Below are 26,463 nucleotides of genomic sequence, written 5' to 3' on the forward strand. Positions count from 1 at the left end.
GTTTACTTGTATCCATTGAACTAAACTTCCATTAGGCTGGTTTTTTTTCTCCGATTTACTTTACAATCTCTCGATCTCAACTATGAAAATCTAGGAATTATAGGTCAATTCACCACAAATCATTTTAAGAAGTTCTCAAAAAACATACCCTTAGTTATGCCATTACTTAGCTTAGTTTCTAATATCCGCAATGTTTGTTTACAAACTTTTTAACGTTTTAAGTAATTGTTTATCGACAATTTAACAATTTTTTTCCACATTACTGGAAAACCAAACCTACTCAACGCCGAGTGAGCTATTTTGACCATATTGAAATAAAATGTGCATGCGCCTAGCTCCACAAAGTATGCAACAATTATGCGTATTTACTCTGCTTACAACAACATTAAGTAACCTTTGAAACAATTTATTTATGCGCCGATTCCTGTACCAAATTTATAACAATGTCCAATCGAAAAGAAGGTTTAATCCATTTAACAGTGTCGAAATATTATATAGCCTTACCTGGGACCTCACTACACGGCGTATGCGTAATTTTGTAATGACAGCATTAGACAATTGTCAATTAGTTTTCCTTTAAGGCAGTACGTGGTCTGTAGAAAAATTTTAATAAATGTTTTTCTTAAGCCTATTAATGCAGATTAAAAGACCATTATATAAATTTTTCAAATACTCCCAAAACTGTCTGAATTAGACCTTAATGAAATTAAGGTTTATTGAAAGACTTTGCTATTCGTTGACATTTTTGTCGTCTCGCTTGAAAAGCTAACTTTACAATAAGTGTGATTTTCATTCCAATTTAAAATTGTATTTAAATGAGATATCATCTTCGAAAATCGGGCTCAAATTTGGCAAAGTTACAAAGTCAGAACTATATTTTGGTAAATGAAAGAACATTGAATTAACTTTGAATCAAATCTTTGTACAGCAGCCGATATGATTATGTATTTACAAGGCTTCGTTTTAGTCAGCAAGTGGAATTTAAGCATTAACGGATTCTTATGAGCTTATCGCTTTTTCTTTTGTTTCGTTTTTTTTTTTTTTATTATTTGCTTATCTTTTCATTTACCAACTTAGTGATTTTTTAGTATTTGAGGTATTTATATATTTCTAATCTACATATATGCTAATTCTTAGGTAGTTATATGCAAAGAGTAGGGTCTAAGCTAGCGGAAGTGATTGATTCAAGGTCTCTGATAGACCGTTTCATCATGCTCGGCCAGCAGACGCTTGTGGTCGAAGCCGTCGTCATCTTGTCTTACGTTCCAGCCGAAACAACGTCGCACCACATAGAGCACAACGACCAGGAGCAGAGAGATCAATGATGAGGCAATGGGGACGACGAGCACCAGATCCATTTGAGGCTGTTCCAAACGGCTGGATTGAAGTAAAACAATCGGCATTGTCATATTAAGAACACTCGTCTCAATGGCCAATGTCAGCGCGTCGGTGGGCGAGCGACAGAGAAGCTTTGACAACAGATAAGTGGCCATATAGCCGGCTATAGGCAGACATAAAGCGGCAACCAATACCTACAAAATAAATGGTTACAGATGGTCAATGGGGAGAGTAGGTTGAACTCACCTGCCAGCTGAATTCAGCAAATACAAACCAATTGAGGCCCACTGTCAAACCCACTAAACATAAACTGAGCACCACAGATAAAGGCTTGAGGAAACGGAAAATAAAACGCGTAGTCTTGGGTACACACAGACGCAAGATCATGCCCAGGGCTAGGCACACAACCAGAGCCACAGTTCCACCCGATAGCTGACCGAATGGCACCATTAACTGATCATCATCATAGACATATCGCGCCATTACCATAATCCACAATGGTAGAAAGGCCAGGGCCAGCAAACTATTGATGGTGGTTGTAGCCACTGAAAGATTCACATTGCCCTTTAGGAAAACGGCACAGACATTGGCCAACCCGCCACTGGGTGCCAGAGCCGTGTAGAACAAAGCCAATTGCAGGGCTTGCTGATTTGCGGAGGACGTTGACCACAGGGCTCGTCCCAAGCCAAAGGCCAAGCCTGGCATCATTACAAAACGACTGGCAATACCCACCATGGGACCAATGGGACGACATATGATGCCCTGCAAACGCTGAAGATCAAGCACTGTACCCAAATTGAGGAACATCAGCAGAGCCAAAGCGGCCGACACATAAGTTGTGATCCTCTCATCTACCACACGGTCACGCAACACGGCAATGGGCAGCTCTTGGCTGGATGTCTCTATATTCGTTGGTGCCAATTGACTGTGCAGTTCTACTATTAGCTGGGAATATCCGAAACGTTTACCCTGCACGGTTACCGCACCCTGCCAGCTTCCATTTGCAGCAAACTGCTCGAATTGAATTATATGATTCGCTTCGGCCCTCACCGTATCTATTGTTCGGATTACAAAATACAAATCACTGCCGTCTCCGTTGCGGGGCTGGACACCATCAATCCGCAGTATTGGCTCTAGTGCTTCATTGCTCAGCAAACGCAATTCCGCTTGACCATAATCTATTAGCCAATTGCCAGCTAAATCGCCATACTCCGAGCGTACGGATTGGAATACCAAGCCAAATCCCAAAAAAATTACCAAGAGGAACGTTAATAAGTTAGCCATTCTGCTCTAAACTCATTAAACTGACTGAACTGACCATGGCACACAATGGCTTGACATTTGTGAGTGGAATTTGAGGTGCTAGTTATCGGGCAACCCATTGACGAGATACAGGTGCTAGACGAGATACGAGATAGGTAGCTGGGCTAGTCATACTTCTGTCCGAGTCTCTTATCTAGGCTAGAGAAGGGCCCAGTCATATACATTTTGATTTATATATATGTACATATATATTTGTAATGAAATTTTCCAATTCGGTCAGCGAGTAAGGCTCAACTTGTTTTTGAACTTATTGCAATCTTATCCCAGTCCCGCTCAACTAATGTTAATTTGCTAACTATCTAGCTCCACTTTTGAATATTTTTTTCCAGCGATTCTTTTGTTTGGCCTACACATTATATAAAATATGGCACTTTATTTATAAACGCATAAACAAAAAAGAAAAGGAAAAAACAATTTCAAATTCTCCTACTGATTACAGCCATCAACAAATTGAGTTTTTAGAGAGTCAACAAAAAATACTTGGCACATTTAACATGCAATAGCCAATGTATTGGTTTATATGCATTTGCTATTATTATTATTACGCTTGATGGTTTTATTATTCCATCGGACCATTAAGATGGGAAGCGCTCGAACCGATGATCAGAAAATACAAAATGCTCCGAGCATATGGCTTTTAAATAAGTCGGCAAAGTAAGGATGTATATTAATTTTTTCAATCTGTATATTGACACTAACAAATTGTAATAATACACAAAAAAAAAAAAAAAAAGAAAGAAAACAAACACACACAAAATGGGAAGACAAACTTTAAAAAATTTATATATATATATACGTTTTATATATACTGTTTGCATTATGTTACTATAATTTCCTTTACGAATTGATTTAGTTGAAATGCTTGAGTTTATCATACATTTGGGATCAGCTCTCTTTCTCTCTGTTTAGTTTTTGTTTTATTTTTAATTAGTTCGTTTTGTGGAGCAGCATTAAAGTTAAGATAGGGCCAAAAGAGGTTTCAGATTTGGATATCTGTTGGATTAATTTGGGAGTTACTCGATACTGTCTCATAGATGAAGAAACTGGAATCTTGGCAGTGGTATTCCCTTCTCGCTCTAATTAGTGAATGTTTCTACTTCAAGGACGATTTAAAATCGATTTACGTGATTTTACTCTGCATATGCGTGTTTTTATAAAAATTCTCATTATTAATAATAGTTAGATAATAGTATTTAGATTACATAATTTATAAAGGCATTTTACACTTTAAGCGTACACGAAAGAAAAAAAATATATATAATAATAATAATAATAATAAAGGGAAAACGGAAATACAAAAGCAAAAGAAAATATCTGGAGAAATTATAAATTGGTAGTAACGGCGAAAAAACTAAATGGTAACTGGACCCAAATATATTAATTAATTCATCAGCAACATACACACACACGTACGCATACTAAAATAATCTTAAACGCTAGGCAAATGATGCTATTGTTCATCTTTAACACCAGAAAAATGCTACTTTTGCTGCTCCCGCTGCCTCTTCACCTAATTCACAGACTCTCGTCGTCGTTTTCCCGTTTTTTTTTTTTTTTTTTTGCTGTTTTAATGGCTGATCTTTTGCACTTTTTGTAACACTTTCAGACCCTGCTCTTGATATTCCTGCTTCGACATCCAGAACGCATCGCGATCCTTTGTGACCTCGGCCAAGACAGCACCACCAATGAAAACCATATCCTTTCGTCGTGGCGGATCCTCAATACGTATTTTAAATTTCTGCAAATAATTGAGAAAACAAACGTTGACTCATTCACTCTTCACTCTACTCTCTCTCACACTTACCGCCAGTTTTTCCGTGTCGTTTTTAAGCACTCGCTCCAAATATAATTGCTTAATCTCACGTTCCAGCCGACTGGGCAGACCCGGATACATGGTCGAGCCGCCAGATAACACTATATGCTTATATAATTCCGGACGTATATCAATATCGGCCGCCTGTATGGTATTGAAAGCCAATTCCGCTATGCCTGCTCCCTCAACATTAATTAAATGCGGCTGGAATAGGGCTTCGGGCGCCTCAAATCTTTCGCCGCCCACTTTAATGACACGACCATCGGGTAATGTATAGGATTCCACAAGCACTGTCGTCTCCAAAGCCAAACGCTGCTCCATCTCAATATCATAGCCAATATAACAGAGTTTCTCTTTCATAATGCGTACCGTTTCAAAGTCGGCGGAATGATTGAAAGCATAACCACGTAGTAAAAGTAACTATAAATTTGAAATAAATTTACATAAGAAGCTATAGGCAATTCAATTTGTATGGCATATTCACCTTAATCAAATACCGCGTTATATCCCGACCAGCAATATCCAAGCGGCGCGTTAAATGGGGCAACGCAAACTCCTCGTATACGGGACAAATGTGTGTCACACCATCTCCCGAATCAATGACCACGCCAGAAATCAGACCCTGAGCGAACAGCGTGAGTACAGCCTGTATGGCTATATATGTTGAATCGAAACCATATTTCTCAAACATCACCTGCAAAAATGGAGAAGGACGGGGAGTGAAGGATTAAACATTGAGTCATTTCAAACAATATAACTGTATTCGTACTACGAGCAGACGTACGTACTTCAATCATCTTTTCCCGATTCTTTGTGGGATTCATGGGCGGCTCTGTTAATAAGATTTTTGTATTTGTCGGATCAATATCCATTTTCTTGGGTCCAAATGTATAATCCCATACATGACACATGTCTTCCCAATTTCGGACAACGCCATTCTCCATGGGATACGAGACCTCCAAAAGTGATCTTAGCTGTGAAGCCTCATCGCCGACCATTAGATCCTGTAAGAGTTTCAGAATTTTCGTTTTAATTTTGATTGGCATTGTTGGTTTTCTTTGTTTCTTTTTTAGATTCTTTTAGGTTAGCTGATTTGATAGTACACAAATAAGAACGGGGAGAAAAACAACTCGAAAACGATCACTCAGACATACAAACACACACGCACACGCATACGCACACACACACACATACACACACGAAATAACGAAAATATCAACAAGTAATTGTAACGAGCAACAAATGGAACTGCAACGATTTGGATTAGAAGCAAAAGTAAAAGCGTGCAACAAAATAGAACAGAAAAACATGCAATAATTGAGATAAAACATATATACATAAGAGAGAAAAAACAAACAAACAATACATACAATAATTACAATTATTAAGAACAACAACATTAAACAATAACAGAAACATATTTTCAATCATTTTGAACATTAAAAATTTTGAAAACGAAAAAATGTTGAATAACAAAAATGAGAATATCAAAAAATTCTGGCTCTTTTTTTTCTTTTGTTTCAAATTATTATTTACAAGTATATATTGTTTTATCCAAAGATCGCAACGAGATAAAAAAAAAAAAAAAACAAAAAAAAACAAAAAAATTAAGGAATTGGCCAGGTCAAAATAGGCCAACATAAACGGATCAATATGCCTTTATAACAACAATTTGGCAGTGCTTTAAATTTTTATATGTAGTGTTCACAAAGAGTAAGTTAAAGTTATACATGATCGCTCGAAAATACAGAAAACTTGATCCTTGTTACCGTTAAGGACAATTTGCAATATCAATTTTAATAAATATATAATTTTAGGTAACTCTTTCAAGCTGATAAATTGAATTCTATGACTTGATTTTTAAATGAATAATTATAGATATTTTCTGTATCTTGGGACAACGTTTTCATTTTTTCTGAACATTGAATGTATGAATGAATTTAGCCTTTTTATTATTTAACTTTTTAGGTTTCCAAAATATTTATATTTATGGTTACAAAGAGAAAATTGTAAATTTTTTTTGCTTTTAATCGTTTAATGCAATAAAAACTATAAAAATAACTTGACTTACATCGACATGTAAATCCTGTAAAATATATATATATAAATGTAAAAAAAGAACAGAAAAATTTATAAGAATATTTATTGAAAAAAAAACAGAAAGATTTTTGGTTTTTTTTTTTTTTTTTTTTTTTTTTTTTTTTGTGTCTGGCACTTATGAGTTTCATTTGTTGTTGTTTTGTTTTTTGCTATAGACTAAATGTAATAACTAGATTAATTTGGAATATGTGCATACATATACATATATACTTTAATATATATATATATATACATAATTTAGATCAATTATGAAGCTACATATGTATGTATATCAGTAAAGAAAGAACTGACACTGAATGATCTAAGATGTTATCTGATTTCACATCATATATGTATGTATGTATGCATATTTCTTACAAAACACAATACGGCACACGTCGGGGTCACCACCTAAACCATTATAACCAAGTAAAGTATGTAAAATGTATGTTGTGAATGAATATGTAAGACTTTTACGAATGTTATTATTATATTATGTGATGCCAAAAACCAAAAACCCTTGAAAAGTGAATCCAGCACAGAAATCAATGGGTAAAATGCAATGAATAATGGGTAAATAAAAACTAAGTGATAACGATTGGCGAGTGGCGACTAACGAGTGACGAGTAGCGAATAGAGTAAGTGTGTTTCCTCTATAGATTGTTGTTGTGTGTTCAACAAGTAAATATGTATATTATAAATGAATGGTTTTCTTTGTATTATGCGCTCTTTATATATGTACATATATGCATATGTTTTGACGAATGCTACATAGAGTACTCTATATATGCGAATATATATATATATATATATGTATGTTTAAGATCATAAGTAATCTTTTGTATAATGTTAAATATGGAATATGGAATGTATATATCTTGTTTTTTCTTGTTTCGCATCCAATTGGCTATAACGAGATCATCATACCTTCACTTCAATGTCACCAATTTTATTCACCGCTCGTATAATAGGACGTCCAACCATTGAGGGGAAAATGTGGGCGGGGAAATTACTACCAGCATAGCCACATTTAACAAACTGCAAAATAAAAATAAACATAATTAGCAGAGAAATATCAACATGATGAAAAGCTTCTTTTTTTGTTATATCGTATTAGGACTTATTTGTGTAGTCTTTATATTCTCAAATCAAGCTTTGCCGAGATGTGGGTGGTGGTTCTATAATCTCGAATTTCAACGGACGGAAACAACTGCAACACCATGACGTCACATATAATATGATAAAATTGCAATACTCTCTTGTTTTAGGGCATTTAAGTCTCTGTGTTTGCGAGAGAGCGGCTCTAGTTGGCTATCGGAAACATTATCGCCGATAACTCAAGGCGTCGTAATCACAAACAAAAACAAAGATACGAAAAAAAAAAATGAAACCAAATTTCTCGAGCTCCTATACGATAAGAATAAAATTATGATTGAAAATACACTTTCTTGTTGTTGTTGTTAGTTAGTTACCGCTCTTTTTGGCGAATTGGGCGTGTTGTATGTCTGTGTTTGTGTGAGTGTATGTATGTGGGTATGCGTAACATTTTTTTGTTTTTGGATGAGTAATATCAACCGATCGCTTGTAACAATGACTAAAAAAATTTTGATTATGAAGAAGAAGAATCATCAGCAGCAGCGGAGTTAATGATGGAAGAAGAAGAAGTTGCAGTAGACCCCCGAAGAGCTGCAACAGCAAAAAACGTCTAGAAGTAGGCGGAAAAAGAAAAATGTTGCTGCTGCTGGTGCTGCTCCGCTGCCAATACAAAGTGTGTCATTTCTTTGCAGCTTATCTATGTACATATGTATAGATATGTATGTACGTATGTGTGTGTATCTATAGGTGTGTACTTACCCCTGTACCGTTATCACAAACAATGACATTTCGTCCCTTGCTATCCATTTCGGCAGTGTGTGTGTTATTGGTCTTCTTCGGCCTTTTCTTCTAGTTGGGATTTAAGTGGGTGCTCCAATTCCAATTATTATAACTGCTACCGCTGCTGCTGCTACCGTCTGTGGGTGTTGGTTAACTTCTTAACTGCTTATACACGTTGCTTGATTCTCACAATTTTTCCAATTGGATTTTTAGCAGGAATATGTGTTATATGTGCATAAGTGTATGTGCATGTGTTTTTGTGTATGGCGGGCGTCCTGCTGGCACAGCCGTTGCTTTAATACTACTCTACCGTTGAATGATTGTATGTTTCTTGCGGCAACGGAACGGAGCGTTGGACGCACTTAATCACAATCAACAGCAAAACACACTCACACACACACCATCAATCGGTACTTCATTCAGCACTTCTTGGCAATATCGCTCGCTTTCTCTCCCACTCTCTTATATCTAGCAATCACTCTATGTATTCGTGTAGTATTTGCCACAATTTTTAATCTTTTACGAATAAATATTAAAGTTTTTGTTGATTTTCCAAATCTTTCTTTTTGGTTAATTCAGTTTTTTTCGGCGGCATACAAAAACACTCTCTCCCACACACACACACACACATGCATTCAAATACGGTTTGCATTAGCGAGAAAGAGAGCATTCATGTGTGACCAGACTTTTTAATCGGGTTTTCGAACTGCGGCCACACTGGAGCCAGTCAATCGGTTAACAACGAAAATTTGAGCATAAGTGACCTTAGGACTGAAAAAAAGTGAGCCGGAAGTGCTAAGGTGTGCTGAGTCAATCAGCTAGGCGGGCACATTTAAAAAATTAAACTTCCATAATGAATGAAATAAAACGCCCATTACAAAGATGACCGTCACGGCCAAGCTGAAGGTAGCTTAGCAGCAATTCGAAAAAGAACAGCATCGATGATACAACAAAAACCTGAATTTTTTTTTTTTTTTTTATTGTTTCATATAATATGTATATTGTAAATATAATAATAAACATTACTCATTTGTTATCTTTATAATTGCTTTAAGAGGCGAAATGTCTTAAGTTGTAAGTACCCATGCCAGTTACTGTTACTGTTTCTGTGTCTTCTGTCAAATCCTGTCCTGTCCCCGGTCATCTGTAGTTGTCTGTCGTCTGTGGTAACTTTGTTCTTTCTTTGCCTTTTTGTTTGTTTGTTTCATTTTTTGGTATCTTGTAACTATTTTCAAATTTTCTCTCACGCTGTTTGCCTTTTTTGTATTTTTAACGGTTTCTTTTGATTCTGAGTATTTTATGAGTAGAGTTAGTATATATAGGCATATGTATGTATGTGTATGTATGTAAGTACATATGTATGTACCATATATGGTCTTGTTCGATCGATACACTTATCAAAATCTAGGCGTAATGAAATTGTTTAGTTCTTTTTTTTTTTTTTTCTTTTCTTTCTTTTTGGTTTGTTTAGTGTTAAAGCGGTGGAGAAAATCATATATTATATATATATATATATATGTATATATTGTATATATATACATATGTATGTATTATGTATGTCAAGTATAAAAATTTGATAGGATCCGAAGCAAAATGCCAAAACTGTTATACGAACAAAACAAATTTGTTTCATTTTGTTGTTGTTTATTTACCTTTTTGTCACATTTTTACTCCTTTTTAATTTTGTCCTTTTTTCTGGTAGCTATAATACTTTTTGTGTTTTCTTTCTTTTTATATTTAACTATTGGGATTTTTTTTTTTTTTTTTGGTTTTTGTTAATTTGTTGTCTCAATACTAACTAAATTTTTATTATTATTTTTGGTTTTGCTTTTCAATTATTTTATTTTATTTATTTATTATTATGTTTTTTTTTTTTTTTTCTTTTGTATAACAGTTTCAACAATTGTCTATTTATAGATATGGAACAACAAAAAAGAAAACGTAAGAATTTTAGCAAATATTTCTTCGTCTTGATTTTTTCTTTTTGTTATGGTTTTTTCTTTCTTTTTTTTGTTTTTTGTTATAAAAGCTAAGATTCCTTTTTTGGTTTCATTTTTAAATATAATTTTTATAATTTATTTTTTATTATTATTTATACGATCGATACGTTTATGTGCATAGTCCGCTAAGTTTATAATTAAAAAACTAACTTTTGAATTGGTTTCAACTTTATAATAGTTTAATAATTGTTAATATTTTCTTTAGTTTTTGTTGTTTTATGGTATTTTCTTTCTTTTTAAAGCAAATTACAAATTACAGCAGTTTAGGGCATGTAAAACTAAAGGAAAAACGATTAGTTTAACAATGATGAAGAAGGCATTTTCTTAATAATTTTGCAATTTTCAGTATGCGGGGATAAAAATCATAGATTCCAATGGGAGTCAGTATGTGTAACTGTGTTGTGTGTGGGTGTGAGTGTGGGTGGTCAAGGGATCGAAGGGGAATGAACTTTGATTGCCATCTCTCAATTTTGGAAATTGAACATGTTTGTGTTCCATTCCATATTCCATAATACATATCGAGTAAATTGTTTATCCTTTTTTATTTTTTTTGTAATACTTACTTAAATACATATCTCATTTTGTTTTCTTGTGTTGTTGTCTTTAATAATAAGTAACAAATAATATAAACAGAGAAACAAACGTGAAGAAGAAATAACAATTTGTATTTTGCATAGTGTCTCTCTTTAATGCATAATCAACAACAAAAAACCAAAGAGAAGGGTGGTAAACATAACCTACAAAACATGAATATAGAAGGATAACCCTAGCTCGGCCACAGTTACGGAAAAAAATCCCTTGCAAATATTTTGAAGATCGTTTGAATACCTCAACATCTGTTTACGCTCATAAGATCTTATTAATCTACACAGTCAATTAGCGATTAAGTTTATAAATCTCTGCTGAAATATCCTTTGAATCGAATTTGTATTCACTAGGTTTACTCGGAGCAATAGACGATCTACTTAGTTCAATGAATTTTGGTTAATTGTTTAAAGGATTAAGTACAAAAATATCCTAAGCACATAGATAAGGTTAAGATACATTTTCGACTGCTTTATCTTAGATCAATTGCTAAGACAATATTTGTTAAATCACGTACAAATGATACAAAAACTTGTCTTTCTTTTGTGAATTAAATGTGTGCAATTCAAGGATCGAAATTCATTTTAGCTAATTTATGATAAAAACTATTCAAAAAACTGGCCTTTGACTTCGAGGAGGTGAAAACTATTTGCAAGGGATGAAAATTAATATATAGCAGAGTTTAACAATAAAAAACTGTGTGGAAATATAGTTAATGTTTTGCATATTCTCATCGACTGTATATATACGTAGATATATAATTTCATTAGTTTTAGTATTTGTTTTTTTTTTTTTTTGTTTGGTTTTGTTTTAAATAGTTTTAAATACATATTTAATTTGCTATTTAAATTGTTGTTGGAGAAGGAGGTTCTTATGATATTTGGTTGATTTTTTCCAAATTGATTATTTAAAATGCAATAACTTATTAACTAGTGTTTGTTTTTTTTATCTAAGCAAACAATAAAACGCACACAGACGTACACATTCACTCACACACACACACACACACTCATCCGCATGTAGATATACATATATATATATTTTAAGTCCATGTAAAGTTAAGCAACAATTATTCAGTTAAAGAATAATTAAAAAGAAAAAAAAACAAACAATAAAACTTCAAATATTAAAGTCGCATGTTAACCGACTTCAAAATACTCGTTACTCGCTAATTACCAATTCAAAATGACTTGATAAAAAAATATGATAAATTCATTCAAATTCTTTCTGAAATTAGCCAAAAATTGTTACTAGAATTTTGCTATAAATGCATCATTACACTATTTATTAACATATCTTATCTAAGATTTGGGAAAGACTTTACCATTTGTTGTTCAAAATTTCATTCTTTGTGTTTTGATTTCTTTTTTTTTTAGTCTTAGTGAGTAACGAGTATATATTAATGTATGTAACATAGAATTACGTTAATATATATATATATATATTTATAGTTTTTTTGTTCTTTTCATAATCTGGTTTTGCGTTTGGAAAGTTTTTATTTTTCAAATCTTTTTTTGGTTTTTCAACATGGAACAAGATATTTTCTTTTTCCGCCAGCAAACGACAAAAGTTACCTAAATAAGGTAAAAGGTACGAAATCGTAAACGGCAATGAATAAAATATATTTCGAAAGCATTACAAATTAAATTTAGGAACTTTTCAATTATTTCTCAACCGATATACAACCAGAAAGTCCACATAAATTCAAAAAACCTCACATCTTTTTAGACTCCAAAGGAAGAGTAAACGAAATCGATTGGAAATTCAGTGTAGAAATCGTTTAAAAAGAATTCAAACCTATTGGTTGATGTGTGAACTCGTTTCGAACCCTTGAATTTGTTTAACTTTACACGGAAAACATCTAGGAATAAATTTGTCAAAGTTATGGCTTGTTCTCTACTCGATCATCGATCCAACAAAGTTGGACTAAACACATTCTACACAAACTAATTTGAGTTCAACCAATTTAGCAGTTCGTTCAATTTACTTGGAATTTAAAAAATGTAATCTAAAAAGTACCCAACATAATCAGGGTTTTAACAATTATATAAAAAAAATAATGCATTAAATAATTAAACATGTTTAAAAGGAAAGAATTATATTGGTTACGTATTAATCAAGTTTTACTTAATAAACCTTTTACCCTATTTTGGTAAATTTTTGTTTTCAGTGTGGTTTAGGTTTTGCCTCTCTTTTGTTAATGTATTAATGTAGATACGCAGGCTTTCTGCTTCTCATTAAACAATTTGTTAATTAATTATATAATTTTTTTGTTTTGGTTTTTTTTTTATGTATGTATATGTGTATATGCATGTATAAGGAACATTTATGGACTATTGCGGCACATACTGCAAAATATGTTTTGTATTTTCTCCAAGATATTGAAATGTTTAATTTGTATATATATATATATAATATTAATTAATATGTAGTAATAAAAAGATTGCACAATTTGTTTGTTCTGCAAGTGATTTGTGTTTTTTTTTTTGTTTTTTGCTTTTGGCGCTGCTAAAAATGTTTACAACATATTAGTGCTTTTTCTTTTACTTAATTTTCAAATTGTTTTCCATTTCTTTTTAGTTTTCAACTTAAAATTTAACATTTGAGGCTGTATTCAAACTTCGATTCCGTACAATTCAATTCAATTATAGAATATTACAATAATTTCTATATGTATGGGAAGGGAGAGGGAAGAGATATGCTCTCAAATTGCGATTCGAAATTCCATTGAAGATTTCCAAATCGGTTCATTTTGTTTGTGTTTTTGATGAGTTTGTAAGCGTTTATATATATATATATATATATATATATATACATATATAGATTTAATTTTGGTTTGGAAATGACAAAGTGTTGTTTCTTGCGAATCGAAACTCAGAACAATAATTAAAGATAGATATACAACTGACGGAATCGGAATTTAAAAGTGTTGGTTGGGGAGAGGCCCTTAAAAGTATGCCACATAATATTCCACGAGCCTGGGAATTTGTTTTTTTTTTCTTTTTGTTTTGTTTTGGAATTTTCCATTCAATAATATATTCAAATACGTTTCAATTTCATGCTGCTTATAGAATTATTATAGAACATGTTGGTAGTTATTGTAATAATTTTTCTGTTTTTTTTTCTTTTGTTTTGTTTTTTTTTATATAAGTTTTTAAGTTGTTAATCTGCCACATTTAAGCTTAAAGGTTAAAGGTTGCTGCTATTAGCTGCAACTGCTGCTGCTGCTGGGGTTGTTGATGGTTTACCCATGCGCCGACCCATTGTTGCCTTGATTTGAATGATCGCTGGTCGTTGACGTCGTCGTCGTCGGCTGCTGTTGATCCCGCCGTGGCGGCATCCTTTCATTAACCGCATCTAGGCCCTTGGCCTCCGCAAATGAGGTAATCTTGTGATTGGGCGAAAAGCCCTGCATGGCATTCTTAAGAGACTGCTTGCCACCGGATAGAGCACCCAGGGGCAAGGCTCCTGTTGGCGTCAGACCTTTGAGTTGCAGCACTGACTCCGATTCCTCGCGTAGAACCGAGAAGACGCGCGCCATTTTACCAATGGCGCGAATCTTGTTCCTTATGACTTCCTTACGCAGGGCGGCCTCATCATCAGACAGTGGCTCTTCGCTCTCTTCGGTCATTAGCTCATCGTCGGAGCATATGTTCAAGACATTCACCAGCATCTCGGTGACCTTTTCGCCCACAAATGGCAGCGACCAGGTAAACACATCCATGAAATTGGGCAACCAATAGGGATGTGGAGAGCAATTGAATTGTCTTATGTTCATCACATTATTCTCATATTTAAGGACGGCGGCCTTATTATTATAGACATCCAAATAGTTGGGAGCCGAGAATATTGTAATTAATGATGGAAAGCCGGTGGTTTGGCTCTTTCGGTACATACGATAGCCGGCATCTTGAGCCTCATGGGCACGGATGATGGACAACAGATTGTTGTTCTGAAGGAAGTCACAGCAGGCGGCGTAGCTATAGAAATACGAACAGCCGCGCACTGAATTGTGCGTATAGAAATCGGAATTTTTCTCATTACCAAAATCTTCGAGCGGATCGGACCATAGTAGATCGCACATGGGCCCAAACGCTGGCGGCTCTTTAAATCTATCTAAACGACGTATGTCCTCCAATTCATGTATCTCCGGTGAGAGGCCGCCATGGACACAGAGAAACTGCTGATTCATTAGAGCGGCCAATGGTAGACAATCGAAGGCATCCATGCAAGCATCATAGACACGTTCCGAGTACTTAATTTTGCATTCCTGTTTAAATGTGAAATATTCAGTTAGATGACGGCACTCGTGATTCCCGCGCAGCAGGAATAGAGTTTGCGGATAGGTGATCTTTAATGACCACAAGTACAGGACACACTCGATGCTGAAATAGCCTCGATCCACATAATCGCCCAGGAAGAGATATTTGGTAGTGGCCGGAGAGCCGCCCACTTCGAATAGCTTCATGAGATCGTAAAATTGGCCATGAATGTCACCGCACACTGTCACCGGAGCCTCAATATCAATCATTGTCTTCTCCTGGCGCAGCAAGGCGGCTCCCTCTTGTATTATCTTGAGGGCTGGTGCCTCCTCGATTCGTCCCTCCAATATGAAATGCTGCTTGAGGAGATCATGATTGGGTTTTCCTGTGCGCGGATCAAACACCTCGGCCAAAGTTAATTTGTGGCTGGGCGGGAATGGCACACTGTCCACCACACGCTCTTTGGTGTTGACTGCCGTATGACCACCATGCGGCTTGCCCTGTGAAGGAGGGGGACTGGGATTTGAGTTGGCGTTAGAGTTGGAGTTGGTGGAGGCGACAGCAGCATCTGTGGTGGCATTGCTTTTGCCACTTGGGGGAGAGGTGGCGTTTGGAGCACTTGTTGCCCCACTGGTTTGATTATTCGAAGACATAATTATTAATGTTTTAAATTTTTTTTCGGTCCCTTTTTTTTATTTGGAGAGAAGTTGGAGTTGCTCCTGGGAGCTGGAGCTCTCTCTCTCTCTCTCACACACGCACACACACACACAACTCTCTCTCACTCGTTTGCTTGCTTTCACTAAGTCTTAGCTGTCTCTTTCACCCACACACTTGCACGTTGTTGCTTTATCGTTTTTTTTTCTTTTTCGTTTTCTTTTTTTGTTCTTTTTTTTTCCTTTGCTGTTTAATATTTTCTTTTGCTTTTCGCTTTGTTCTTTAGTTTTTTCGCTATGATTTTCTCTTTGATTTGCCTCTCTCACTACTCTTCGTTCGTTTGCTTTCTATACTTTTCCTTTCTTTTTTTCTGCGCAGAGGGAATCAACGAAAATTTCAAATTGATTTTCTTTTTTCCATTTACAAGCTTTTAATTTTGGCAATAGGCACCAGTCTGCGACTAGCCATTTAGTTGTACTCCACTACCTCCTCAGTTGTTGTCCTTAGTGTCAATCGTTGCAAATATTTTTCAAACGAATTAAATTAGCTCTTTTAATTATAATTTGCACAAGCAATTTTCTAAGAGTGTGTGACGGCAACATGTATTGTTTTTGATATTTTTTCGTTTTTCCTTTTCTCGACTATCGATACAACCCATCCCTAAGGGTACAAAACACACAGGGTTGCCATACGGGTAAGCTTAGCAATTATCTACATGTGTAGATAAACAATCGATTAATCAACATTTCGGATCAAGCCTATCGGTTAATCGACATTTCGGAGCAAAACCTATCGAAAATCGAATTTGTGCACTTTTTTAAATTTCATTTAAAGTTGTTTTATCTCCAGTCGATGAAAGGTGACTTTCTTCTGGAAACTGCGAGAAGATAGGGAATTGCAATTGCAACCACTTGCCGCCGATCAGGAAGCTCAAGACCGAGAACGCCATCAGCGACAGGTGGCCACATGTGCTCCTGTCCAGGACACGACGGCATCAGTGATTTCTGTGCCCGCAATTCCTAATACCGCCATCACTCCTGATGGCCAAGTAGTCCCCATTGGCCATCCATGAGGAATTTCAATATCCAATTGTGCCACCACCACCCTTTGGTGGAGCATATGGACCACCACCTCCAGCCATACCGACTTTGTCGCCACCAGCAGCACTTCGCAATCGGCGGCAGTCAAACCACGTCGTTCGCTTCATCTCAATGGTGGGGATTTGCCAGCCGATGTGGGCACCAGTCTAGGAGATGCCTGACAGGGACCAATCACAGCAACGACAACAGCATCATCAGTCTTTCACTGCTGAAGAGAAAGTCAATCCTAGATCCTTCTGCTGTGGTGGCTCGCCGCAAGCTGGACCCTCTATGTTGGGCCTCAAATAGTGCAACCGCCAGGATCTGCTGAAGCGGTTCCATTTTTTTTTTCACAAATCAGGCGGACCACCAGCAGCCAATGGCCAGGTGAGCCGCCACCTAAACTTTATCAAAGCCTCAACAATGGCCATGCCAACGGCCTGACTGCGGCACCTCAAGCGGCTGCAGCTGTTATACCCAATGGCAATGCAGAAATATGACTGAAAAGTTGTAAGTCTTTATTACTTATTTTTTGACACTACAAACAAATTTATTTTTGAAAATTTTTAAATTCCGATTCACCGGAAATCCAATAAGAATTGAATTATTCTTTTACCTTGTGGGGGAGAGGATATACATATATACAAACATATGTATGTATATCAGAAATTGATATGGTCGACGTTGAAAAATTATTTATTTATTTCATATTTTATTTTTAATACGCATTAGAAGCGCCACTTAAGTGCCGTTAAGTATATTGAATAATTTAGAAATCTTTCGCGAATTCCCTTTTATTCGCACACAAAAAATTGTTTTATATCTATTATCATTACTACCAAGGAAGTCCTTGTCGTAAAATTTATTCAATATTAAAAATGAATTTCATAAACTACAAAATATATGGTGTCTTGGAATAAATGTTGTCTATGATTGCGGCTCTGGACTATTCCGGTATTCCGAAGTATCTGATATATATAGCCATTACAATCAATATTTTACTGCATCTTAGGTTGATATATTAATAAAGCTCAAAATCTCGCGATTTCGAGGGTTCCCAATTTTTAGGTGAAGGGAGGGACACGTGGTGGTAATGGTGGTGTCCAAATCAAATCACGGACATTAGAAAAAAAAAATCCATCAGCTGTAAAAAGTAAGCTTTCGGATGACTTAGTCTGGGCTCTGTGGGTCAACTATGGAAGTGTAGTCGACCACACTTGTCTTCTATGGGCTATAAATAAAAGTCTCTGTCATCTATTACACAGGCCGACATGTTTGAGGTCATGAAAAAGTGTTTTAAGTTCAATTGGTCTTTTATAGTAATTGGGTTGTGCTGATCACGGTCCTAGGTTTTTGTCCACAACGTCAGGATGTCGAAATGCGTTAAAATTAGTCAAAACGATTTAAAAGAAATTTACAAAATATTAAAGATTATTTCTTAAAATTTGAACCATGTTTTTCAATTTTAAAGAATTATGGGAATCTTTTTTTTTTTTTTTTAGTAATATGTGGAAGCAAGAACTATTTTCCTTACACAGGATATTCAAAAATGTGTTAAAAATGTTGAATAACTTCTATAGATCTCCCGATTTTACAAAATCTGTACGTGATGGACAAAATCCAAGTATGCAGTCAGAATCAGCGTACCCGAATTAGCTAAGATCACCTCTCAAGTTAACGTCAACAAAAATCATGTAGGCCTGTGTTATTATTCGTATTATACCATGCTGGTAAAGAGATGATGGGTTAATCTTTAATACTCTTCGCAGTCAAATTTAGTGCCAAATAAAGTGTTGCAAACATTTACGGCCACATTGCGGCGAGCAATTTTCTTGGATCGTCCAGTGGCTGTAAACTCCTGATTGTCCACAGTAACGCTCAGACTTTGCAGAACATTCGGCTTTTCGCCGCAGCATCCATTGTCCACGTATGTAATGCCCGGGCGCATCTGTAGGAATGAGCAGCAATGAACATGTTAATTAGACACTCATTATTGTGCTTATTGGATCGTCTGAGACTTACAATGCACAGCAAGGTAGCCGGATGCATAGATTCCCAATTTGGCGGCAATTCATTGCGCATTGGTGGCTTCTTGGGCTCCTTTGGCGCCGTTGGAGGAGCGTTGGACATGGCTGCTACAGCGGCATTTGGATCCATTTGTTGGAGCATTGCATTAGCCGCATTTGGATGCATTTCGGGCACCACATAACCCTGACGCTCCCATTCGGCGAATAATTTATAAATGGCAAACGAAGCCAAATTCAACATTGGCAACTCATCTTCAGGTGACTCAATTTCTGTTTCATTTTCGCCCTCTTCGTCATCATCGGCATTCTCGTTGGTGTCCATGTGTTCAACCATTATGGACGGAGCAGGTGGTGGCACCTGCTCTACCGGCTGCGGCGGCTGCTTCTGCTTCAATTTCTTCGGCTTGGGAGTCATCTTTGCTATGATATAATCACGCAATGCCTTCTCACAGGCCAAATTCTTAGCAGCCATTTTGGATTGCCCCTTACCCTCGTATTGATTGGAATTAACTGTGACAATGGCAGTGAAGCCTCCATCCGCATTGCTATTAATGGTAAAATCACTAATATTAATGCCCTTGACCTCATTGAGGGCCATTAACGCGTTTTTCGGTAAAATCGATTTGCGCAATTGGCGATTCTGTCGCTGTTTTTTGTCCCGAGTGCGTTCTAGAAGAGGGACGGGGTGAAAAGTATTTACAATTAATTAATTATATTTAGACTAATCATCTATCTTTAAAGTAGCATTGAGGTTCTCCCCTAGCTTACCAGATGACTTCTTGCGCTTCTGGAAGATTTTTTTGAATGGAATTTTGCCGCCATCCATCTCACTAATGTAATCAGATACAGATACACTATCAACATTGGCCAATGGATTGATCTCCACCCCCATTGGCTCTTCCTTAACTATGATAAATGGCTTGGGCATTGGGGCATCATCGTGCTGCTGCTGGGCCTTCTTGGCTGCTGCTGTTGGGCCTGCCACTGGTGATGATATTGGTATTTCCTGTGGGACCGGAACTGCCTGTCTGACTGGCTGTTGTATTAACGGCTTTTGCGTAGCATTGGGATTCTAAATTGTTGATTTTTTATTTTGGTGTTTTTGTAGGATTGGAAGAATTGACATTTAGCATAATGAACAACATACAAATAATAATATAGAATAGAAGGTAGAAATAAAGGAGAGGGAGAGAGAGAAAGAGAGAAAAATATAAGGATATACAATATAAAAAACAGATTCTCAATTATTCTAATTGAGAATGAGGTTTCCGAGAGAAGAGTTATCGTGTTTCATCTGGTCTTATCCCTCTATGTGTAACAGTCTCGGTCGGCATACACGGGATCCTACTAAAAACTATAGTTTAGGAATTAGCTATGACCATTCCTGCAACCAAAGTGCCCCAAACGAATCAACGAGCATTCAAAAATAGAAAACGCAAAGCGGAGGCAAAAAAAGGCGGGGAAAAACAAAGACATCAAAAATATTATTCATTTTAAAGTATATTGAGAGATTTCTAAATCAAGATCCTGTTTGAGTTCATGTGCCCCGTGTGTCGCATGTTTCTATACCCTCGTAATAATTGATCTTTCGAAACAGCTGATCATGATCAGAACATGCTATCACTAACCATGGAATACATATGTATGTACATAGATGCGTCAAACTCAAGATTTTTTGATTACAAACGCTAGCCTGAGCGTGGAACCCCAGAGAACTTCGGCAAAAGCCGAACAGCGTAGAACCCCAGAGAGCGGCCGCAGTGTCGCTACACATCGAAAATAATTCAGTCTGCCACAGATCGCAGAACGATGAGCGCATGTCTGTGTCGCTGTGCTCTCGTTTTGCATATGTATGCGTACACTCGTCGGTACATGCTCAGGCTTCGTAGAATATCAAGAAGTATTGGCATCAGATTCGTATGTGTCACGGTCGCTGTGCCGATAGAGTGCTCGCTTGGCGATCGGAATATCCCTGGTTCGGATCCCAACTCGATTATCGTTAACGAAGGTTTTTCTGTCTATTTTTTTTATTTATATAAAAATAAATAAAAAAATATAAACAAAAAGAAAAAAAACCAAAAAAGAAATAAATAAAAAAAGAAAAATAAACAAAAAAAACCTTCGTTAACGATAATCGAGTTGGGATCCGAACCAGGGATATTCCGATCGCCAAGCGAGCACTCTATCGGCACAGCGACCGTGACACATACGAATCTGATGCCAATACTTCTTGATATTCTTTTCACAGAGGCATTACCTATTCGCATTGTCGCTTCTTTGTCGAAAATTAAAAAATTTGGTTGAGGGAGCTATTGAACAACTTCACGTCACACACACACACTACGAAGCCTGAGCATGTACCGACGAGTGTACGCATACATATGCAAAACGAGAGCACAGCGACACAGACATGCGCTCATCGTTCTGCGATCTGTGGCAGACTGAATTATTTTCGATGTGTAGCGACACTGCGGCCGCTCTCTGGGGTTCTACGCTGTTCGGCTTTTGCCGAAGTTCTCTGGGGTTCCACGCTCAGGCTAGCGTTTGTAATCAAAAAAATCTTGAGTTTGACTCATCTATGTATGTATTCTATGGTTAGTGATGCTATCATTTTTTTTGCCTTTTACTTCAGTGAATCTGGTAGTGCTTTTCAATTTCATCATAATTTCTGCTGACTTCACTTCCTTCATAGACTTGATTAGACAACATACAGACTTTGGTATAATTCATTTACTTAGTGATGATTAGTTCTCATCCTAATCGTCTCTGCAAGGGTATAAAAACAGACTTTCTGGGCCTAGAGGATAAGGGGGGCGGGCGCAGGTTTCAGTGTATGGTGAAATAGATTGGATTGGTACTTTGGTGCTTGGTGTTGTGTCTCGTTTTGGGGTTGCACTTTAAGTGAAGTAAATGAGCATTGCTATCTAACGCAAAACTAATAATTTTTGGTTACAATTTTGTGTGAATGAATTTTCAGTAGCCATAAAAGTTAGCGATAATCGTAAATCATAATGCCCATTTGGCAATGGCCAAAAAAACGGCAAAGAGAATTGATTAATATTAATATGCAAAAAAGAAAGAGAGAGAGAGAGATATATTGAGAGTAAGGATATACTACTACTTGGAAATATATATGTATACATATGTATAACTTGATTGGTTATTCTTTTGCGCTTTTGGCCAACTTTTATCGGGCTGTTGCACTTGCGATTAACCCATTTTTATTGGCTATTGCAAATAAATTCACAATTGGGGGGACAGATCAGGGGGTTGGTCGCTTTTTTTTACACACATTTTATTCATTCATATATTTTTGTGCGCTGTAAATTATATAAATGAAAAACAAAAAAAAGAGTTTGTATTACCGTTATTTGCAGACAAAAATTGTTATTGGTTTATCTCTTAATGCATATGTATGTATATGTATATATATATATATATGTGTGTGTGTGTGGGTGTGTACATATGTATGTATGCATTCATGAAATACAAATGTGAGAAAAAAAAAAAATAGACGCCAATTGCGAATTAAAATGTATCGTTCTCTTTTTTTTTATATTAAACACATGAAAATTTGAAATCACTCACATATATCCCACCAGAAATAAAGGATTTGCCATTGTTGGCTGCATTCGAACGTCTTGCGCGATTCATGTTGGATATTCCTTTTTTATTTCTTTTTTTTTCTTTTTAGACAATTTTATATTTTCTTGTTCCCCCGGTGACTGCACAGTAAAGGAAGAGTTGTCGTTTTGACTTATTTTCGGCCAGATCGCGGATATAATTCTAAATATCGACTATCGATAGTAAAAGAACTATCGGCTAGTCGACATTATCGTAGCAAGGCTATCGGTTAATTAATATTATCGGAGCAAGCGTATCGGTTAATCGACATTATCGGAGCAACGTTATCGTAATCGATATTATGGGAATTAAACCTATCGACTAATCAACGTTATCGGAACAAGCCTATCGGTTAATCGACATTATCGGAGCAAAACTAAAAAGTTTTTTTTCTAAAAAGGTCCTTTTTTCTTGCTATTCGAAGGACATTCCAGAACAATTTAATTTCAGTTGACGTGCATGAACAAGGACTCCCATCTGGCCAAGGACATTCCACTCATCCTTAAAATAACCGAGTTATTAGCACTTTTCTGTTTTATGACTATTAATTTTTTTCAAGTCCCAAATTGAAGAAAAGGATAAAAAAATCTGCAAAAAACTACAAAATCCCTAATATCTCAGCTCTCCGCAGGACTATCGGGATGTCCTTTGCACTAATTGTAGTGATTTTTGGACTTGTAATTTTTTCCAAGTCCCAAATTGAAGGAAAGGATAAAAAAAACTAAGGAAAACTACAAAATCCTTGATATCTCCGCTCTCCGCAGGACTATCGCCATGTCCTTTGCACCAACTATAGTCATTGATGATTCGAATCTTGTGACATCAGATTCGTCTTGGTCCTTCAAAGGACTCGCGAGATATATGCCTTTTTTCTTTAAACAAAAAAGTCCTTTTATCTTATCCACCCGAAGGACATTTCAGGATCTGTTAGTGCCAGTCGAAGCAGTTGATTAAGGACTATCATCTGACCAAAGGACATCCTGATCGTCCTTGAAATGGCTGAGTATTAAGGATATTTCTTGGATTTTTGCGATTTTTGGCCATTTTTCTGACTCCTTCCCCTTACGAAAATTCGAGAGACATTTTTGGAAGGATATTCAAAATCCTTGAATGCAGTTCGATAGTCCTGATCCTGGAGAACTAGAAAAGGTATGTCCGGTCGAATTCGGTCAATGTCCTGCGAAGTTATAAGCTCGAGAAAGTAATCCTTTTTTCATTTTTTAGCTCTAAAATCCGCAAATCCTGTCGCAGGACGAAATGACATGGCTCCTTAAGATGTCCTTAATGAACTTTACGTATTCGAATGTAAAAAAGTTGGGGTCATCTAAGGATGAAGGACATGAAAGATTCTGAAAAGGTCCTTGTTCTCAGCTATCCGAAGAACATTCCAGGACCTTGTGATCTCAGGCGGTGCGGACGAAGAAGGACTTTCATCTGACCAAAGGACATCCCAAATACCCTTAAAATAGCCGAGATATAAGCAGTTTTCTGATTTTTTGACTTATAATTTTTAAGTGGAAAATTTATGTTGCATACTTTTGGGGTTAATAATATGAATTTTTTAAAAAAGTGTTGCCTACTTATTGGGGGTGAAAAGGAATTTACAAATATTTCGCATGTCCTTGGATGGATCAGGACGAAAGTGGTGTCAAACGAATCCTTTCATCGAGGACAATATTCTGTAAAAAGGACATCTCAATAATCCTGCAAGGAGCTGAGAAATTAAGGATTTTGTGTTTTTTCCGGATTTGTTGCATACTTTTAGGCGTGTGGTGGATCATACAAGCCCAAACGCCTAAAAGTAGGCAACATATTTTAATGTAAGTACCCCACAAGCCCAAACGCCTAACAGTATGCAACAGATTATAATTTCAGTACCCCACAAGCCCAAACGCCTAAAAGTATGCAGTGGAAATTAATTTTCCTACCCCACACGCTCAAACGCCTAAAAGTATGCAACAAATCCGGAAAAAACACAAATTCCTTAATTTCTCAGCTCCTTGCAAGATTATTGAGATGTCCTTTTTACAGAATATTGTCCTCGATGAAAGGATTCGTTTGACACCACTTTCGTCCTGATCCATCCAAGGACATGCGAAATATTTGTAAATTCCTTTTCACCCCCAATAAGTAGGCAACACTTTTTTAAAAAATTCATATTATTAACCCCAAAAGTATGCAACATAAATTTTCCACTTAAAAATTATAAGTCAAAAAATCAGAAAACTGCTTATATCTCGGCTATTTTAAGGGTATTTGGGATGTCCTTTGGTCAGATGAAAGTCCTTCTTCGTCCGCACCGCCTGAGATCACAAGGTCCTGGAATGTTCTTCGGATAGCTGAGAACAAGGACCTTTTCGGTAAGTTTTGTGACCTCCGTTCTTAGATGACCCCAACTTTTTTTATTCCAATACGTAAGGTTCATCAAGGACATCTTAAGGAGCCATGTCATTTCGTCCTGCGGCAGGATTTGCGGAATTTAGAGCTAAAAAACGAAAAAAGGATTATTTTCTCGAGCTTATAACTTCGCAGGACATTGACCGAATTCGACCGGACATACCTTTTCTAGTTCTCCAAGATCAGGACTATCGAACTGCATTCAAGGATTTTGAATATCCTTCAAAAAATGTTGCTCGAATTTTTGTAAGGGGAAGAGTCAGAAAAATGGCTAAAAATCGCAAAAATCCAAGAAATATCCTTATTACTCAGCCATTTTAAGGACGATCAGGATGTCCTTTGGTCAGATGATAGTCCTTAATGAACTGCTTCGACTGGCACTAACAGATCCTGAAATGTCCTTCTGTTGGCTGAGATAAAAGGACTTTTTTGTTTAAAGAAAAAAGGCAAATATCTCGCGAGTCCTTTGAAGGACCAAGACGAATCTGATGTCCCAAGATTCGAATCATCAAGGACTATAGTTGGTGCAAAGGACATGGCGATAGTCCTGCGGAGAGCGGAGATATCAAGGATTTTGTAGTTTTCCTTAGTTTTTTTTATCCTTTCCTTCAATTTGGGACTTGGAAAAAATTACAAGTCCAAAAATCAGAAAACTGCACATAACTCGGTCATTTCAAGGACGGGAGGAATGTCTTTTGACGTGAGGAAGCTCCTTTACCATGTGCATCGATTTACATTCTCAGGTCCTGGGATATCCTTCGGATAGCTGAACCTTGACCTTTCAGAATCTTTCATGTCCTTCATCCTTAGATGACCCCAACTTTTTTACATTCGAATACGTAAAGTTCATTAAGGACATCTTAAGGAGCCATGTCATTTCGTCCTGCGGCAGGATTTGCGGAATTTAGAGCTAAAAAACGAAAAAAGGATTATTTTCTCGAGCTTATAACTTTGCAGGACATTGACCGAATTCGACCGGACATACCTTTTCCAGTTCTTCAGGATCAGGACTAGCGAACTGCATTCAAGGATTTTAAAAATCCTTCCTGGAATGTCCTTCGGGTGGCTGAGATAAAAGAACTTTTTTGTTTGAGGAAAAAATGCAAATATCTCGCGAGTCCTTTGAAGTGCAAAGGACATCCCGATAGTCCTGCGGGACTTGAAAAAAATTAAAAATCATAAAACAGAGAAGTGCTAATAACTCGGTTATATTAAGGATGAGTGGAATGTCCTTTGGCCAGATGGAAGTCCTTGTTCATGCACGTCGACTGAAATTAAATTGTTCTGGAATGTCCTTCGAATAGCAAGAAAAAACGACCTTTTTAGAAAACACTCTGTCTTGCATCCTTAGATTACCCCAACTTTTCTGCATGCCAATCCGTAAAGATCATCAAGGACATCATAATG

At 36.4% G+C, this 26,463-nt stretch overlaps 4 protein-coding genes across 6 annotated transcripts; all 4 read right to left on the reverse strand.

The window, feature by feature from the left end:
* Window positions 1-857: 857 nt before the first annotated feature.
* On the reverse strand, window positions 858-2,633 carry LOC137586867 (ileal sodium/bile acid cotransporter). The gene is made up of 2 exons (XM_068303047.1): window positions 1,585-2,633; window positions 858-1,532 (listed from the first exon to the last, which is right to left on the reverse strand). The coding sequence occupies exons 1-2, from the start codon at window positions 2,620-2,622 to the stop codon at window positions 1,185-1,187; spliced, it is 1,386 nt and encodes a 461-aa protein (XP_068159148.1). The 5' UTR covers window positions 2,623-2,633; the 3' UTR covers window positions 858-1,184.
* Window positions 2,634-3,418: 785 nt separating this feature from the next.
* Arp2 (Actin-related protein 2) lies at window positions 3,419-9,072 on the reverse strand. 2 transcript variants are annotated; one of them, XM_068303009.1, is made up of 7 exons: window positions 8,408-9,072; window positions 7,481-7,591; window positions 6,546-6,560; window positions 5,263-5,478; window positions 4,959-5,168; window positions 4,466-4,894; window positions 3,419-4,399 (listed from the first exon to the last, which is right to left on the reverse strand). In XM_068303009.1, exons 1-7 carry the CDS (start codon window positions 8,453-8,455, stop codon window positions 4,229-4,231), a joined length of 1,200 nt encoding a protein of 399 aa, XP_068159110.1. In that variant the 5' UTR covers window positions 8,456-9,072; the 3' UTR covers window positions 3,419-4,228. The 2 variants fall into 2 exon arrangements, with proteins under 2 accessions (XP_068159110.1, XP_068159111.1); XM_068303010.1 differs by lacking the exon at window positions 6,546-6,560.
* A 3,906-nt stretch (window positions 9,073-12,978) lies between these two features.
* Window positions 12,979-16,569, reverse strand: Pp2B-14D (Protein phosphatase 2B at 14D). The gene has a single exon (XM_068297993.1). The coding sequence runs from the start codon at window positions 15,926-15,928 to the stop codon at window positions 14,258-14,260; it is 1,671 nt and encodes a 556-aa protein (XP_068154094.1). The 5' UTR covers window positions 15,929-16,569; the 3' UTR covers window positions 12,979-14,257.
* A 2,156-nt stretch (window positions 16,570-18,725) lies between these two features.
* DIP1 (DISCO Interacting Protein 1) lies at window positions 18,726-22,799 on the reverse strand. 2 transcript variants are annotated; one of them, XM_068302888.1, is made up of 5 exons: window positions 22,624-22,740; window positions 22,328-22,355; window positions 19,804-20,107; window positions 19,031-19,704; window positions 18,726-18,956 (listed from the first exon to the last, which is right to left on the reverse strand). In XM_068302888.1, the coding sequence occupies exons 3-5, from the start codon at window positions 19,961-19,963 to the stop codon at window positions 18,762-18,764; spliced, it is 1,029 nt and encodes a 342-aa protein (XP_068158989.1). In that variant the 5' UTR covers window positions 19,964-20,107; window positions 22,328-22,355; window positions 22,624-22,740; the 3' UTR covers window positions 18,726-18,761. The 2 variants fall into 2 exon arrangements, with proteins under 2 accessions (XP_068158989.1, XP_068158988.1); XM_068302887.1 differs by lacking the exon at window positions 22,328-22,355 and having other exon boundaries at window positions 22,624-22,799.
* Window positions 22,800-26,463: the final 3,664 nt, after the last annotated feature.

The sequence above is a fragment of the Drosophila tropicalis genome, unplaced genomic scaffold (assembly GCF_018151085.1).
Source record: "Drosophila tropicalis isolate 14030-0801.00 unplaced genomic scaffold, ASM1815108v1 contig_158, whole genome shotgun sequence".
Taxonomy (NCBI): Eukaryota; Metazoa; Arthropoda; class Insecta; order Diptera; family Drosophilidae; genus Drosophila; species Drosophila tropicalis.